Genomic DNA, 15,644 nt, shown 5'->3' with positions numbered 1-15,644 from the left:
ACTTCCCAAAACTTCAGGGAGATCATGAGCTTATGTTTTCTCACGTTACTGACATAAAACCCTGTGCCATCAAAAGATGAAGCAGAAATAGACTTCTCTTTTCTTTATAAGTTTATGCGTGACTGGAAGAGTCAAGAACTTCCTGCTGAAGTTTAGAAAGAGGAGGGAGCTCTGAGTTGTACCCAGCCCAGAGCATCACTCTCAGAACAGCTGAAGGAGGAGAGAACAGAGGGGAACAAGAATGGCAGAAAATGTCATGAACTCGTACTTGAACTTGCCTGAATTAACCAGACCCGGAATCCAGACGGTCCCTGATGTCCAAGGTAGGTCCAGTGCTGAGCACTGAGCTTTCTTTGCATTCTCCAGTCTCTCTCTCCCACATCTGTTGAGAGAGTTCCTTGGAGCACAAGGGAAGCATGAGGGCCAGTGCTGGAAAACTGCAGGTGCAGTGTCCAGATAGGGTTGTTTATATTTACAAAGACAAGTTGTTATCAGATTTACTTTTCTCTTGCTAAGGTGCAAGTGTGAGGCAGTGTCTCTGGTGTGATATGAGGAGCAGTTTTTATCCATTTTGGAGACTATTCCAGAGCTGAGCATCCATTGCTCCTGCCCCAGGCCTGGTGTCCCCCAGCAGACTGAGATTCCTGCAGCAAAGTGCTGAGGATGGAGTGGCTGCTGTTGCTGGAGTTTGCAGCATCTGGTGCACAGCTGTTCCTGCTCCCTGAGCACAGCAGGCATTGCCTGAGGGCTCCTCCTGCTGCTCTGGCTGTACCAACTGCTGGTGTAATGCACAGGTGTGAAATGGTTCATGGACAGGTTTAGTCTGATTTGGGATCAAACACTTTGCAAAATTCTAACCGAAGATTTATCTTTTTTTACTGAGTTTTTTACTGAGTTTAATATTATTGCATAAATGTTTGCACTGATTTTGTAATGTCTACATAAAAATACCTCTCAAAAATCTGGTTTCATACAATGGGTTTCTGTATTTGATTTTTCATTTTTCTTTCTTTCTATTACTCCTTTCACTCAGACAGAAATTACTTCTTGCCACCCAGTGATTGTCTTCAGTTCACATTGTGACCTTCTGCATGGCTTTTCAGATGTGTGGAGTTATGAACATCCCAGAAAACAGGGGTTAATCACCCTTTTCAACAAGTGAATTCACAGTTAACTTGACAGGGAACCACAGTAGATGTCACCTGATTGAATTGTTCACTTTCCTTATAATTTCAAGTTTTTATATAGCTTCAATAACATTTTAAAATTTCTCTTCTTGTGACTTTCTAGGAAATGCCTGCCAGCTGCTTTCTTATTTTGTGCACAAATCTTATCCAATACTTATCCCTACCTTCCAGAAAAGAGCTGGTTTCCTTCCTGGATGCCAATCTCTCAGAGCAGCCCTTTTCAGCTCCCCTTTACTGAGCCCCCTCCCCTTCAGGCAGCCCCTCTCTCACCCACCCACCCTCTGTGTGTCCTTGTGCAATCCAGGCTGGGAGGACTCTCCTGCTTTTCACCTCTCCCCAAACCATTGCTGGGCTGGGATCTGTTCAGTTCCCTGAGCACAGGGCTCCAGGGCCAGTGGGGAAGCAGCAGGACATTGAGCCTGGCTCCAGCAGGGAAAGCTGGAAGGCTCCAGATTGCCAGTGGGAGCCTGAAAAGGCACCTTGGGATGCAGAGGGAAGGGGCTTTATTGCAGCTGCTGCCCAGATCTGTGTTTCTGCTCCTCTCCAGGTAAAAGCCATTGCTCCAGAGCTCTGAGTTCCAGAGTTGCTGCACTGGCTGCTGTCCTGGCTGTGATGATCCTCGTAGTGCTCATAGCCCTGTATGTGACACTCAGGGGTAAGTCCTGCTAAAAATGTAACCCTGGCCAGGAATTTGTGTCTCTGTGCCACTGACTGAGGTGCAGGCCAGGACATCCAAAGACAGGGCAGTGGAAGTGTGGTGTTAAGGCAAAGGACAGCAGTTTTTAGCCAACCATTGCTGGAAGAGGAAAAAAAAAACAAACAAAAAAAAGGGAAGTGGTTTGAAAGTTTTAAAATCCATCAGCTAAAAATCCAAAACCCAATTGAAAACTGACAATGTTCAAAGACTGCAGAATTGACGATACAAATGTTTTAAAGAAACAAGTCTAGATCAGATAATGCTTATCCTTACTGTGATTGTAATCCTTGAGAATATTTTGAGTTGATGATATTGTATCATGGCACCCAGGTATGATACCAAAAGTCTGAAAATAATTCTGAATAAAAGCTTATTTGAGAGAGATGGCAAAGTTACACCTTAAAGGAAATTTTGTCACCTTTCTGAACGAAAAGCCTCGTACTCAGTGTCTGAATGGATATCACTGATCTCACAACAGTATCTGAGCTACCTAGAAAGATACATTCGTTCCACAGAAAAAAAAAATTATATCTCCCTGAAAAACATAAGAAATATTAGAGCCATGTGGTATATTCTTTGAAAGTTGTCAATTGATAAGTTTTAAATGTCAGATATTGCTTGTTGACTCATTCCATATTTTGATAATTGAGTCAGTCTGAAAGGTTTCCACAACCAACCCCACTCACATCCCAGAGTCTCCCAGCTTCTCAGAAGTGGTGAACAATTGTCAAAACCTTTAATGTGTTTGGTGTAAAACACAGGCTTAGGTGGGGTAATTGCTTTTTGTATTTCAAGGCAAAGAGTACAGGGAACATATCTGATAGTGCTCTGATGTGTGTCAAATGGACAATACCAGAGACAGGGCAAATTAAACACAAATAATAAACAAATAGGACAACCTAAGGAGGTGGAATTAGCTGCATTGAATAGAGCACAAAATGTGCAGTGATGTCATTTGTCTCTCATTGCTGTGGATCTGTGTGTGCTGTGCTCACATCCACTTTGCTCTGAGAGGGGCTGGAGCAGTTCTGGGTCAGTTCCAGAGTTTGGCCCTTTGGAACCAAGGCCACACCTTGGTGTGTGCTGCAGCTCTGGGGGCTGTTTGCAGGGAATGAGCAAAGAGGGGGAGTTGGCATTTTGTGTTGGGTGATGGGGGAGCCCAAGAGGTGCAGCAGAGCTCTGACACTGTGTGCCACAGGGGTCATTCCTTGCAAGTACAAACTGTATTCTGATTTCTGGGTGGTCCAACAGCAGGCAGCCAACAGGACTCCACAGCATTGAGCTCCCCCAGCCAAAATGTCTCAGCACCACTGTCCCCCACCATCCAAGAGGACTCAACAAAGTCACCCCCCAGCCATGGAGAGGCTCCAGGTAGGCAATCCAATGTACCTGTGCTGCTTTGCCAAGGCCCCTCCATTGCCAGCCTTTGATCTCAGTGCAATTCCATGTGGTTTTTAGGAGCTGCTGGATCTCCAACCCAAGTGTCTCCTGCAGGCCCTGTCTCCCTGAATGCCATCCCCCTTTCCTGCTCCCCCTCTCTGCTCCTGCTGCTGCCCTGCCTGGCAATGCACACAAATGTTGGTGCTTTCAGCAGCACCTCTGCTGCCCAATTGTGCATCAGGCAAAGCAGACTCTGGCAGTGGGAGAGCTGCTTTTGTGCCCTGAGCATTTCTCTGTCTGGCCTGAGCAAGGATGGCAAAGGCTGGGTCATGTTTGCTGTGCTGCTCCCTGTCTGGCTCCTGCCTGGTGATTTTGGGCTGGGATCAGCTGCAGAGCCTGTGGGGGATCCCTGGTGCTCTGGTGACAATTCTGAGCAGGAGCACACAGACATTTGTGTGGCTGCAATTGCCTCTCTGACCTCTCTTTTGTCATGGCATCCTTTTACCCTCTCTCTTCTTGTTCTAATTGGCTCTTTTTACTTTGACAGTGAATCCAATGCAGTGTTCACAAATTGAACATCACTGATGTTAATTCCACAAGCCAGCAGAATTCATTTAAACTGACAGAAAACCTTATCTCTGCGTGTAGATTGAACCAAGGGGGCTCAGTGCTTGATACCTGGATGGTTTTGAGCGTTACATTAATATGGAACATTCTGTGTCTTATTTTGTGGTCTTGGACATCCTGCTCTGGCCAACACCTGAGTAGGGAGTTGGACTTGGGGATGTGAAAATGTCAATTCAAACCTGAACCACTCTGCTGATGTGTGCTCAGGACAGCAGAGCTGATGTTCCCAGAGATCCTCTAGAACTTTCTTTTTATTTCTTATTGTGAATTCACATCAGATCTGTTGCCTGCTAGTGCCTGGATGGAAAGAGAGCTCTAAGAGTGGGGTGAAAAAACAGCATTAGCATTGTCTCCCAGCAGATATCCCTTGGGATTTGTCAGTATATCCATGCTGTATCTAGGCCATACATCTTACAGTTCTTGAGGCTCTCACAAGGAGCTGCCTTGAACTGACAGATCTGCCCAGTTCTTACTCAGTCAATCCTGGCACAAGGGATTAATTCATCTTCCCTCCCATGCCCTTCTCTGCTGAATGTTTCCTGCAGAGCCACCCATCCTGCCTGGATGCCAATCTCTCAGAGCAGCCCTTTTTAGCTCCCCTTTACTGAGCCCCCTCCCCTTCAGGCAGCCCCTCTCTCACCCACCCACCCTCTGTGTGTCCTTGTGCAATCCAGGCTGGGAGGACTCTCCTGCTTTTCACCTCTCCTCAAACCATTGCTGGGCTGGGATCTGTTCAGTTCCCTGAGCACAGGGCTCCAGGGCCAGTCGGGAAGCAGCAGGACATTGAGCCTGGCTCCAGCAGGGAAAGCTGGAAGGCTCCAGATTGCCAGTGGGAGCCTGAAAAGGCACCTTGGGATGCAGAGGGAAGGGGCTTTATTGCAGCTGCTCCCCTAATCTTTCCTTTTTTCTGTCTCTCTCTAGGAAAAAGCTGCTGTTCCACAACACGAGTTGCTGTCCTGGTTACTGAGATAATCCTGCTCCTCCTCACTGCTGTGTTTCAGATGCTCCCATGTAAGTGCTCCAAATGTAATAGCAACAATTAATTTGTGTCTCTGTCCCACTGACTGAGGTGCAGGCCATGGCATCCAAGGCCAGGAGGAACAGAGGTTTGGTTTGAAGGTAAAGGATGGCAGTTTTCAGCCAACCATGGCTGTAAGAGGAAATGTGTCAGAGAATCAAGTGGTTTGAAGGGTTATATTTAAAAATTAAAAAAAGAAAAACAAAAAAAGAGACAAAACCTGATAGGAAACTGACAGTGTTGAAACATTTAAGAATTTATTATGGAAATGTTTGAAAGAAACAAAATCAGATAATGCCTATTGCACTTTTAATTGGTATATGGGTGAATATTTCAATCTTAAAATAATTAAGAATAAAAGCTAACTTGATAAAGTCAGCGAATTTCGAGGTGCAATTTTAAATGGAGTTGTTGTCACCTTCTTCAAATCAAAGCCTTGTGCTCAATTTCTATATGCATACTCACTTTATAACAACACCTGATATTTTAGAGAAAGTAAACCTCACCATCTGCATGAAAAACAATTAAAAATAAAAGAAATCAAAATCAGAGCAATGTGGCACTTCCTTTGAAAAATTTCAAGGAATCATTTTGAAATTTTGGATAGTTTTGTAATTTACTCTCCATCATTTCATAATTGAGCAAACTTGAGACCCTTCCATGATCAATCCCAGATTCTGAGTGAATAATGCAAAATAAGTTTAGAAACTCAATGACACTAATGGCCTTACACAAAAAACTCTGCAGAAAACACTTGTGATACCAAATGACACCAAAAATCTTGGAAGACCAAGAAAATGTTCTCAGTGCAGCTTCACTGGGAGAGAATAGCAACCAATTCCCTTGGATCTGGGAGACAGGTTTGGAGCATGAATATTCATTGATATTTAGATTTGAATTAATTTTCATGAGTCCTAAATGTTTCCCTACTGTTAAACTCAGTCTAATTAGTGCCCTTTAATTTCACCAGATAGGATGAAAATGCAATGTGTTGGCATCAGGGATCCCAGAGGAGCCTTCCAGGTCACAAGCCAGTGCTCTTTAAATAGCACCCAGCTGTGATGGATGGTGCATCTTACTCCCATCCAGACAAAATTCTGAGTGCCAGAGTCACCTCAGTGACACAGCCTGGCAGTTTTCCAGTCAATTCAGTCTTCCCAAGTCACTGTCACTTGTGCTGGAGCCCTGCTCTCCTGGGCCTGCCTGGAACCCTGCCTGCCCATGGGAAGTGGGGAATGAATTCCCTGCTTTGCTTTGCTTGCATGCAGGTTTCTCTTTTTCTAGTAAACTGTCTTTATCCCAGCCCAGGAGTTTTCCCACTTTTCCCCTTGCCCATCTCCCTTCTGCTCTCTGCCATGCAGGGGCAGGAGCCAGTGGCTTTATGGGGGTTGTTTCCAGCTGGTGTCCAATGCCAAGAGGCCCAGAGGTGCCCCTGGGGCTCCAGGAGATCCCATAGAGGGGATCCTGAGCACAGCAGGATGATCCCCTCTCCCAGGGGCTGCTGAGGCTGTGTTTGATGGCCAGGACAGGCTTTGCCCTCTGGGCTGCCAGGGCACTGCTGGCTCCCCCTGAGTCTGGGGCTCACCAGCACATCAGGCTGGGCATGGCACTGCTCCTGCCACATTCCATCTGCCCTGGGCACCAAAGCCAAAGGAATCTGCCATCTTCAGCTGGGAATTGCTGCTGACACATAGGATGTGTCCTCCCTCAGTTACTGCCAGCACAATGTCCTCACAGCTGCCACCTCCTGCTCTAGGAAAGCTTTAATCCTGCAGGAATGACAAACCTGCAAAGCCAAGGGCTTATTTAGCCTGAACTATTCCTGCTGAAATCTTTGCATCTGGAGCACCTTCTGTGCTTCCTGAAACAGGCTGGACCAATCCCCCTTCCTGATTGATGACTCTCCAGCTTTTCACCTCTCCTGAATCCATTGTTAGGTTGGGATCTGTTCAGCTCCCTGAGCACAGGGCTCCAGAGCCAGTGGGGAAGCACCAGGACATTGAGCCAGGCTCCAGCATGGAAATCTGGAAATCTCCAGAGTCCCAGTGTGAGCCTGAAAAGGGCAGCTTGGAATGCAGAGGGAAGGTTCTTCTGTCCAGCTGTTGCCCACACCTTTCTTTTTCTGTCCCTCTGCAGGTAGAAGGCCTTGTTCCAGAGCACACATTGCTGTGCTGGTTGTTGTCCTGGTTCTGGCTGTGCTGGCCCTCACTCTGTCTTGGACAGTCCCAGGTAAGCCCTGCTGAAAATGGAAGCCTGGCAATTCATTTGTGTCTCTCTGCCACTGCCTGGTGGCCAGGCCATGACATCCCAAGCCAGGAGGGGCAGAAGTCTGGTGGGAAGGTCAAGGACAGCAGCTTTTAGCCACCCATGGATGTAAGGGGAAATCTGCAGAAAAGTCAATGGGTTTGAATGTTCAAAATTCCAAAAGAATAAATGGTGCGTCAAAAGAGAAAACGACAATGTGCAGACACCGAGGAATTTATGGTACAAATGTTTTGAGGAAACCAGTCAAGATCAAATAATGCCTGTTGGTCTTGTGATTGCCATCCTTGAGAGTATTTCAAGGTGATGATGTTGTTTTATGATGCCAAGATGTGACAGCAAAAATCTTACCAAGCTTATGAATTACAACTCACTTGAAGGAAGCATCAAAGTCAGAACTTAAAGGAATTTATTTGCAATTTATTTTAGTAAAAACCTTCTCCTCAATCTCTGCATTGAGTTCATTACTCTTGTTAAGTTACATAAATAGTTAAATAATATTTTGACGAAAAATTATTGTTATCGCCACCTGAAAATAAAATCCATTTGAAAATTTCTCTGAATGTTTTCAAGACATCAATTTTAAATTTCAGATGCCATTTCTTCTTTCCATCCTTTGATAGCAGAGAACACTTAAGAAGCTTCCACAACCAATCACTCTCAAGTGCCAGAGTTTGCCCCCTGCTCAGAGAAGCACATGGGGTGACATGGCAAAGCCTTGGCCCTTGGAACTTTAGAAATAGGGCTGGGGAGGCAATTCATTGTTCTTGTTCAAGGCAAAGTGTTCAGGTTTGATATGTGACATTACCCTGACATTTATAAAGTGTCAAACACCAGGGGATGGGAGAAATTAAAATCAACTTCTAAACCAGCACAAAGTAACCACGTTTAATTAGCATTTAATGCAGCTTTAACTTTACCATGAGAGAGGAGTCCTTAAACTTGAATCCAGGTGTGGCTTTAGTTACAGTTCCTTTGTGGGTTCAGTATGGCCTTGGTGACCAGAAATATAAAGAGACAAAGAACCTTCCATGCAGATGGAACTCGAGAAACTAAATCATTATTAAGATACGACTTGTGTAAATGAACCTTTTCTCAGTGGAACCTGACCTGACCATTTTATAATTTTTATAGCAGTATCACGAGCAAACAGTCAGAGTTTGCATTCTGTGTTGGGTGATGGGGGGTCAGAGAGGTCCAGCAGAGCTCTGATAGTTCATGGTATAGTGGTCATTCCTTGCAAGTAGAAATTGTGTTCTTATTTCCAGATGGTCCAGTTGCAAACAGTCAACAGGATTCAACAACGTGGTACCCCACCAGCAAACAGGACACAACACAAATGACCCCCACCAGACAAGAGGGCTCAACAAAGTCACCACGCAGTCAGGGAGAGGCACCAGGTAGGCAATCCTCTGTCATTCCAAAGGGAGCATTTAGAAACATTTTGGATTGACTGTTAAGGGGGACAGCAAAGGAACTGTGTGAGGATTTTGTTTAGAAGGAAAACAAACAACCCCTCTGCCATGTGAGAACTCTGGAGCCCATGGAGGGTTTGCATTTGCACCTCCTTTGGAAGCAGGGCTGGCTCAGCTCTGCATTCCTGCTGCACAGGGCAGAAGTGATGCCTCTGTGCTGCCAGAGCAGAGCAGTGTGAGGCAGGGCAGGGACAGGAGGAACAATGCCTCTGGTAGCCAGCCCTGCAGGGAGCAGGATGGACAATGTGCCTGTGCTGCTTTGCCAAGGCCCCTCCATTGCCAGCCTTTGATCTCAGTGCAATTCCATGTGGTTTTTAGGAGCTGCTGGATGCCCAACCCAAGTGTCTCCTGCAGGCCCTGTCTCCCTGAATGCCATCCCCCTTTCCAGCTCCCCCTCTCTGCTCCTGCTGCTGCCCTGCCTGGCAATGCACACAAATGTTGGTGCTTTCAGCAGCACCTCTGCTGCCCAATTGTGCATCAGGCAAAGCAGACTCTGGCAGTGGGAGAGCTGCTTTTGTGCCCTGAGCATTTCTCTGTGTGCCCTGAGCAAGGATGGCAAAGGCTGGATCATGTTTGCTGTGCTGCTCCCTGTCTGGCTCCTGCCTGGTGATTTTGGGCTGGGATCAGCTGCAGAGCCTGTGGGGGATCCCTGGTGCTCTGGTGACAATTCTGAGCAGGAGCACACAGGCATTTGTGTGGCTGCAATTGCCTCTCTGACCTCTCTTTTGTCATGGCATCCTTTGGTCAGTGTGAACATGGATTTTCCACACCTCTTCTTCCCTTCTGCAGGCTGTCCCCCACCATGGAAAAAACATGGGAGAAAATGCTACTTCTTTTCTCCAGAGAAGAGAAAGAAGGACTGGAATTCCTCCCGTGCAGAATGCGCTGCCAAGGGCTCAGACCTGGTGATCATTGAGAGCAGGGAAGAGCTGGTGAGATCCAAGTGCTGGGGCAGCTGCTCAGGGGCTGGAGCTGCCTGGCCAAGGGCTGAGCAGTGACACTTGTGCCAGCTCCTGCCACATGTCCTTGGGCTCTGGGCCGTGCTGCCAGCCATGGACACCCCAGTGCTGGCAGTGGGAGCAAAGCCCTGCCCAGGGAGAGGCCTCCTGGGCCTTGGAGTGCTGGCCCTGGGAGCTTCTGTGGCCAGGCCTGATGCCATGGGAAGGAGCAAACTCCCTGCCCAGCTGGCTGGGGTTCTACAGGGATTTACTCACAGGCCAAGGAGGCTGAACAGACACTCCTTTGTGTGAGCCATGGCTGTGACAAATCCTGAGAAGGGTTTGTACTCCCCATGAGAAGGGAAAAGTGTCCCCAGGTATCGAGTCTCACCTCTTGAAAAGAAATACAGCTAAAATGGCAGCACACGTGTATACTTATTTCTGTTTCATTCATAAGGGGCCTCTAAAATGGAGAAATTCATCCTCTGGATCATTGGACAGAGTGGCTGTACCTGGATACATGCTACACAAAATGGGCTGCGAGTTTAGCACTGAGACTTCTGTGCCTTTGCTGAAGAAAATGTCATTTCCATTGTTTCATTATATTCCCATTGTTGGCTTTCTTTCCAGAATTACCTTCACACACAATCACGATATGAGTACTACTTACTTGGTCTCAGATACTCGCCAGAGGAGCAGAAGTGGAAGTGGATCAACAACGTGGAGCATAACCCAGCCATGTGAGCTCATTCCAGCAAGTCCCTGCCATGCAGTGTCTGGGAAGGGAAAATGCCAAAGGCAGAGCAAAGAGCAGAGAGCCCAAGGGAGATCAGGGCCTGTGCTTTGGGGGAAGCTGATTCCTGGAGATGCAGGTGCTTGAGCACATGGCTGTGCCAAGGGCAGGGAGCCTTTCAGTGCCAGGGAGCACAGGGCTGTCCTGTCAGGATGGCAGGAGAGGACACAGCTGTAGTTGTGCTGGGCAAGGAAGGATGGGAGTGGATGCAGTTCCCTGGGGAAAGGAAGGAGACAGGAGGCAGGGACAAGAGAGAGGGTGATGGCAGCACCATTGGCTGCAGGGGAGCAAAGCAGGGGAATGTTTCTGCAGGGGAAAGCATTGTCCAGAAACTTTAGTGGAGATGTGGGGGGCAAAAGGGCAGGCTGGGAGGGAGATTGCAGCAAGGCAGTTCCTGATGGCAGTGAGAGTAACTGAGCTGAGCAGGTGCCACTCTGCCTTTCCCTGCATGTCAGGAATGGAATCACGTTTGGCTTTTCTCTCCTGATCAGGTTCCCTATACACAGATATTACAGCAACTGTGACTGCGTGACCATTGGATTTGGTAATATAGGAGCTGTACCTTGTAGTGGAACCCGAATAACACAAAACATGTGTGAAAAAACTGTAACAATGTGAAAAAGGCATCAGAAGGAGAGCTAAAAACAAGAGCTCCATGCTGATCTGTTCTCCCAGCTTCCCGTAGGAAACGTGGATGGGATGTGTCTCATTTCTCTTCACCTGCCCAATCTCTGCTCCCAGGGACTCCTGCAGCCCCCTCCAGACTCACGGCCAAGCTCAGCCCAGCCTTTCCCTGATGCTGTGTGAGCCTGGCTGGATCCCCTCTGGAAGAGCTGGCTCTGGCACACAGGAGCACTCTGGGACTGTCTCATGCCACAGGTGGCACCTGCAGGCAGGCAGTGCCAGGGGAGAGGAGTCCAGGCTGGGGCCAGGGCTGATCCCAACCAGATCCTGGCTCTGCAAGTCCCATCCATGCACAGCCCAGTGTTCCCAGCCCTGCCTGTGCCCAAGGAGACCCTTCCCCAGCTGGTCACAGCCTGGCCTTGCCTGCAGCCACAAGGGAAGGGCAGCACAGATTTGTGGTTGGGATCTGGTGGGGAAGGGCAAGGCCAGTCCTTGCCAGGATGGACAGGACAAAGTCAGGGGTGGGTGTGGATAAACCTTCTGCTGTCCCAGACTGTTCCATGAGCACATGGGATCCCAGAGCCTGTGGGGGAAATGGGAATCATCAGAAGGGAAAGGATCCTACAGCAGCACAGCTCTGGGCATAAATTCAGCCCCAGTCCTGTGTGGGGAAGGGAAGGAGTATCAGATTTGGGATCTGCTGGCAAAGGGCACAGGATGGAGAGCAGCAGAGACCACGAAGGCCTGAAGAGCAGAGTCCCAAGAGAAGCTGAGCTGGGCAGAAAACAGAACAATGAAAGGCACAGTGAGCTGTGAAGGAGCTGGTGAGAAGTGTGAGAGTGACCCCCAGGGAATGGCCACACCGTGCTCTGCCCTCTTTTCCTTGGAGATTGTGCACAGGAGGAAATGATTCCTGAGAGCTTTTCCTGCTCAGAAAAATTCAAGCCAACAGCAGAAATAGGGAGCACCAGGAAAACTGAGCTGTGATCAGGTGACAGGGAATGTCACCAATGCTCTCCCCATGTGCTTCAGTGGCTCTTGGGACCCTGGGCCTTTTGTGACTCCAAGAATTTTCCTTCTTAGTGTGTCCTTGGAGGCAGAATCATTCCTCCTTTACTGGTGCCTTTCATGGCTCTCTCCATCAGCTGCAGGATGGAGAAAGCTCTGTGAAGTCCTTGAGGAAGTGACACTGCTGGCCTGGTTTACCACTGGGAAAACATTTGCTCTGTCAAACAATCTCTACCCAGCATGTTGTGGCCATTGGAAGGGAAAATGGAATCCTACAGGGAAAGCTGTCTCTGTCTGACTTGAAAGCACCTTTTGATGTTCCTCACAGCAGCCTTCCTCCTCACTGACTGCTCTCATCAAGATGCTTTGGAAATGGATTTGCACTTCTTTCCCTGACTTTCAATCTGCAAAGAGCAGAGGCAGAACATGGAGCTGTAGCAGAACAATGTCAGTGTCAGAGCCCAGGATGTGCAGAGTTATTCCAGAAGGAAGCTGAGCTGGAGGGGCTCTTTGCTTGCAATCACTCTACTGGAGAGGCTGGGAGAGCATTCTGTGTTGTGTTATAGATTTCTGCCCTTCTGTTTTCATATTGCAGCTGCTGAAATGCGCCCCCTGGTCTCAAGTGGGCTCTCCTGAAGGCAGGGCCAGGGAAAAGCCTCTTCCCTGGGAGCCACTGGCCCTCACTGGGAGCCTTCAGCAGGCAGCAGAGGCAGCAGCTGTGCACCAGAGGGGTGGGAAGGGGAAGCCACCCTGGGGCCTCTGTGGAACTACACAAACCCCATCAAACCCAGAAAGCCACAGCAAGTCTCAGGACTTAGGAGCAGCTCTGGCTTGCAAGGAAATCCCTAGCAAGGGCAGAAGTTGGATTGGAAGTGCTTTGTTTCCTCTGCCTCTGTGCTGCTCTTGTTCACGCTTCTCTGATCTTGTGATCTGCATTTTACAATAAACTTATCCTTTAGAGCTTGTGATTCTTGGATTACCTCTGGCATCCCTACTGCCAGGGAAGGGTGAAACATTTCCTCCTCACTCTGGTGGGGTCAGGGTCTAATACTGATGCCAAGGCCAGGCAATCCCTAAGCAATCCCAGCCTGAGCTCTCGCTGCTTCTGTGCTCAGTGCCTCAGAGAATGCCAGGCTGGTTTAATTCTTGCTGCAGCTGGGCAATGAGTGACACTGCCTGGGACAGGCCAGGCTGGCAGCAGCAGCCCCAGAGGGCACATCCTGGACACAGGACTGGCTCCATCAATGACCTTTAGCAAGGAGAACCTGTGACAGGGACAGCTCCAAGAGCTGATGCTCAGGGCTTGTCCTGTTTCTATGGACCTGTATCCCAAGTGTGTTTCAAACCACCTGTGGAATTCAGGATACACTTGGTGGAACAAATCCTCTGAGCATCTTAGCAAAAATCACAACCAAGGGATTTTGATTTTATTTCAGGAGAAAACAATGAATGAAGGCAAGGTTCTTAAAAGAAACCACCCCAAACCATTAAATAGCCAGAAGCTGTTGCCTAGAAGTGACCAAGCAGAGGCTGACATGAATAGACATTGCAGACACAAGTGATATTTTATGTAAACTAAAGAAGTTCCTGCTGTACTGCACATGGAAACAATTTTATCTGACTCTAAATGAGAGTTGTACCAGTACAAGAAAAGGACCTCAGTGCCAAATGGGCACTTCATGGAGGATGCACTGCCACTGCAGATTTGGTGTCAGAAGAGCAGGCAGGGTTCAGGACACACAGAGAACACCTTAAAGGTGGCACTGACAGTGCTACAGAGCTCCCAGCATCACTGGCAGATTGGTTTCCTTTTGAGCACAGGCTGCACTTTCTGGAGCTGGTTTGGGTTTGCTGCTGCAAAGGCTTCAAATGGTGAGTGACTTTGCAAGGTGCTGAGTGTGATGTTTGCTCTGTGGTGAGTCACAAATTATCTGTAAAGAAATTCAGTTTTTTCTTGGAAGTGGCCCATGGGAATCTCATGGGGTTTAACAGAACCAGGTGCTGGTGCTGCCCCTGGGTCAGGACAAGCCCTGGCATCAATCCAGGCTGGGGATGAGCAGAGGGAGCAGCCCTGGCAGAAGGACCTGGGGGTGCTGTGGGTGAGAGCTGGCCCTGCCCCAAGCCAGAGCCCCCCTGTGCTGGGCTGCACCCAGAGCCCCAGGGCAGCAGGGGAGGGGGGATTCTGCCCCTCTGCCCCACTCTGCTGAGACCCCCCTGCAGGGCTGCACCCAGCCCTGGGCCAGCACAGCAAGGACAGGGAGCTGCTGGAGCCAGAGCAGGGACACCAAGGGATCACAGGGATGGAGCAGCTCTGCTGGGAGCAAAGGCTGAGGGAATTGGGATTGTTCAGCCTGGAGAGGAGAAGGCTTTGGGGTGCCCTCATTGTGGCCTTCCAGTGCCTGGAGGGAGCTTATAAAAAAGAGGGAGAGTGAGTTTTTACATGAGCAGATAGTGACAGGACAAGAGTGAACAGTTTTGAAGCAGAAAAGATTTAAAGTTCTGTACTCAGGGGTTGGTGAGACCCTGGCACAGGTTTCCCACAGAAGCTGGGGCTGCCCCATCCCTGCAAGTGTCCAAGGCTGGATGGGGCTCTGAGCAACCTGGGATAGTGGAAGGTGTCCCTGCCCATGGCAGAGAGGTTGGAATTACATAAAGTCCATTCCAGTGCAAACCATTCCATGATTCTATGATCAGTGAGTGACAAAAGGTACGGTAATTTCATGACTATAAGGTGCACCCTTTTGACTGAAATTTCCCCCGAACCCGGAAGTGCGCCTTATAGTCTAGTGCACCTTATATAATGGACAAAGTTGTGAAATTTACCAAACTGGAAGTGTGAGCTGCAATAGGGGGGCGGTACCACAGGAGCACCGAGTTGCGAGGGGGGGTGGGAGGGGGCAGCCACGGCCGGCAGGAGCTGCGCGGTGAGGGAGGGAGCTGCTGCCGGCTCCGGCCCAGGCGCAGGGGAAACAAGAATTGCGCACCCGCAACAGCCCCGAGCCGAGCAGAGCCTGCCCAGCGGCAGCATCAGGGCAGCGGTGGCGTGGCCTGGGCAGCCATTGGAAAGCGGCGGTGCAGCCCCTGTGGCCACGGGGAATGGGCGAGAAGTGCTGCCGCCACCGACCGGGGGGAAACCAGGACGCAGCGTGCCTGAGCGGTGGGAACCTGGGGCCGTGAGCTGTGCCAGCAGGTGCTGGATGCGCTCGGGAGTGCCAGGGCCCGCTGTCCGGGGAGGGCGCCTGGGGCTGTGTTTAAACCTACACCAATCTTTGAAAAATGTTTGCAAATTGAGCACCTGCCAGTAGTTCATTACTTTATTGCACGCCTCACGGCTCCTCTCTGCAAAAAAAAAGTGCGCCTTATAGTCTGGTGCACCTTATATTATCTACAAAGTTGTAAAATTTGCCGACTCCCGGGGGGGTGCGCCATATAGTCCGATGCACATTATGGTCTTGAAATTACTGTAACCAAAGATAATTTGGGATATCCGCAGCCACATGGCAGCAGACAGCATCCAAGCCTGCCTCTTCAAATCAGTCCCATGAGAGCCCTCTTGTGAAATGCCAGGCTTTTTTCTTACATGTTTGCATTTTTCATCATGGTAGCATGGTAATATTTTAAAGTCATTTTCCAGT

At 49.0% G+C, this 15,644-nt stretch overlaps 1 protein-coding gene across 1 annotated transcript; it reads left to right on the top strand.

Annotated features, from left to right (window-relative positions):
- Positions 1 to 241: 241 nt before the first annotated feature.
- LOC116995629 (C-type lectin domain family 7 member A-like) lies at positions 242 to 10,995 on the top strand. The gene is made up of 9 exons (XM_033058485.1): positions 242 to 323; positions 1,735 to 1,842; positions 3,136 to 3,255; positions 4,813 to 4,906; positions 7,050 to 7,138; positions 8,440 to 8,571; positions 9,436 to 9,578; positions 10,215 to 10,324; positions 10,869 to 10,995. The coding sequence occupies exons 1-9, from the start codon at positions 242 to 244 to the stop codon at positions 10,993 to 10,995; spliced, it is 1,005 nt and encodes a 334-aa protein (XP_032914376.1).
- Positions 10,996 to 15,644: the final 4,649 nt, after the last annotated feature.

Source organism: Catharus ustulatus, chromosome 4 (assembly GCF_009819885.2).
Source record: "Catharus ustulatus isolate bCatUst1 chromosome 4, bCatUst1.pri.v2, whole genome shotgun sequence".
In the NCBI taxonomy this organism is placed as follows: domain Eukaryota; kingdom Metazoa; phylum Chordata; class Aves; order Passeriformes; family Turdidae; genus Catharus; species Catharus ustulatus.
The sequence above is the reverse complement of the archived record's forward strand: the minus strand, read 5'-3'. Positions and strand labels throughout refer to the sequence as shown.

Coding starts and splice junctions, on each gene's coding strand:
- LOC116995629 (XM_033058485.1), top strand. CDS start 242: ATGGCAGAAAATGTCATGAACTCGTACTTGAACTTGCCTGAATTAACC. Junction 1,843..3,135: donor CCTGTATGTGACACTCAGGG/GTAAGTCCTGCT, acceptor GTGGTCCAACAG/CAGGCAGCCAACAGGACTCC. Junction 7,139..8,439: donor TCTGTCTTGGACAGTCCCAG/GTAAGCCCTGCT, acceptor TCTTATTTCCAG/ATGGTCCAGTTGCAAACAGT.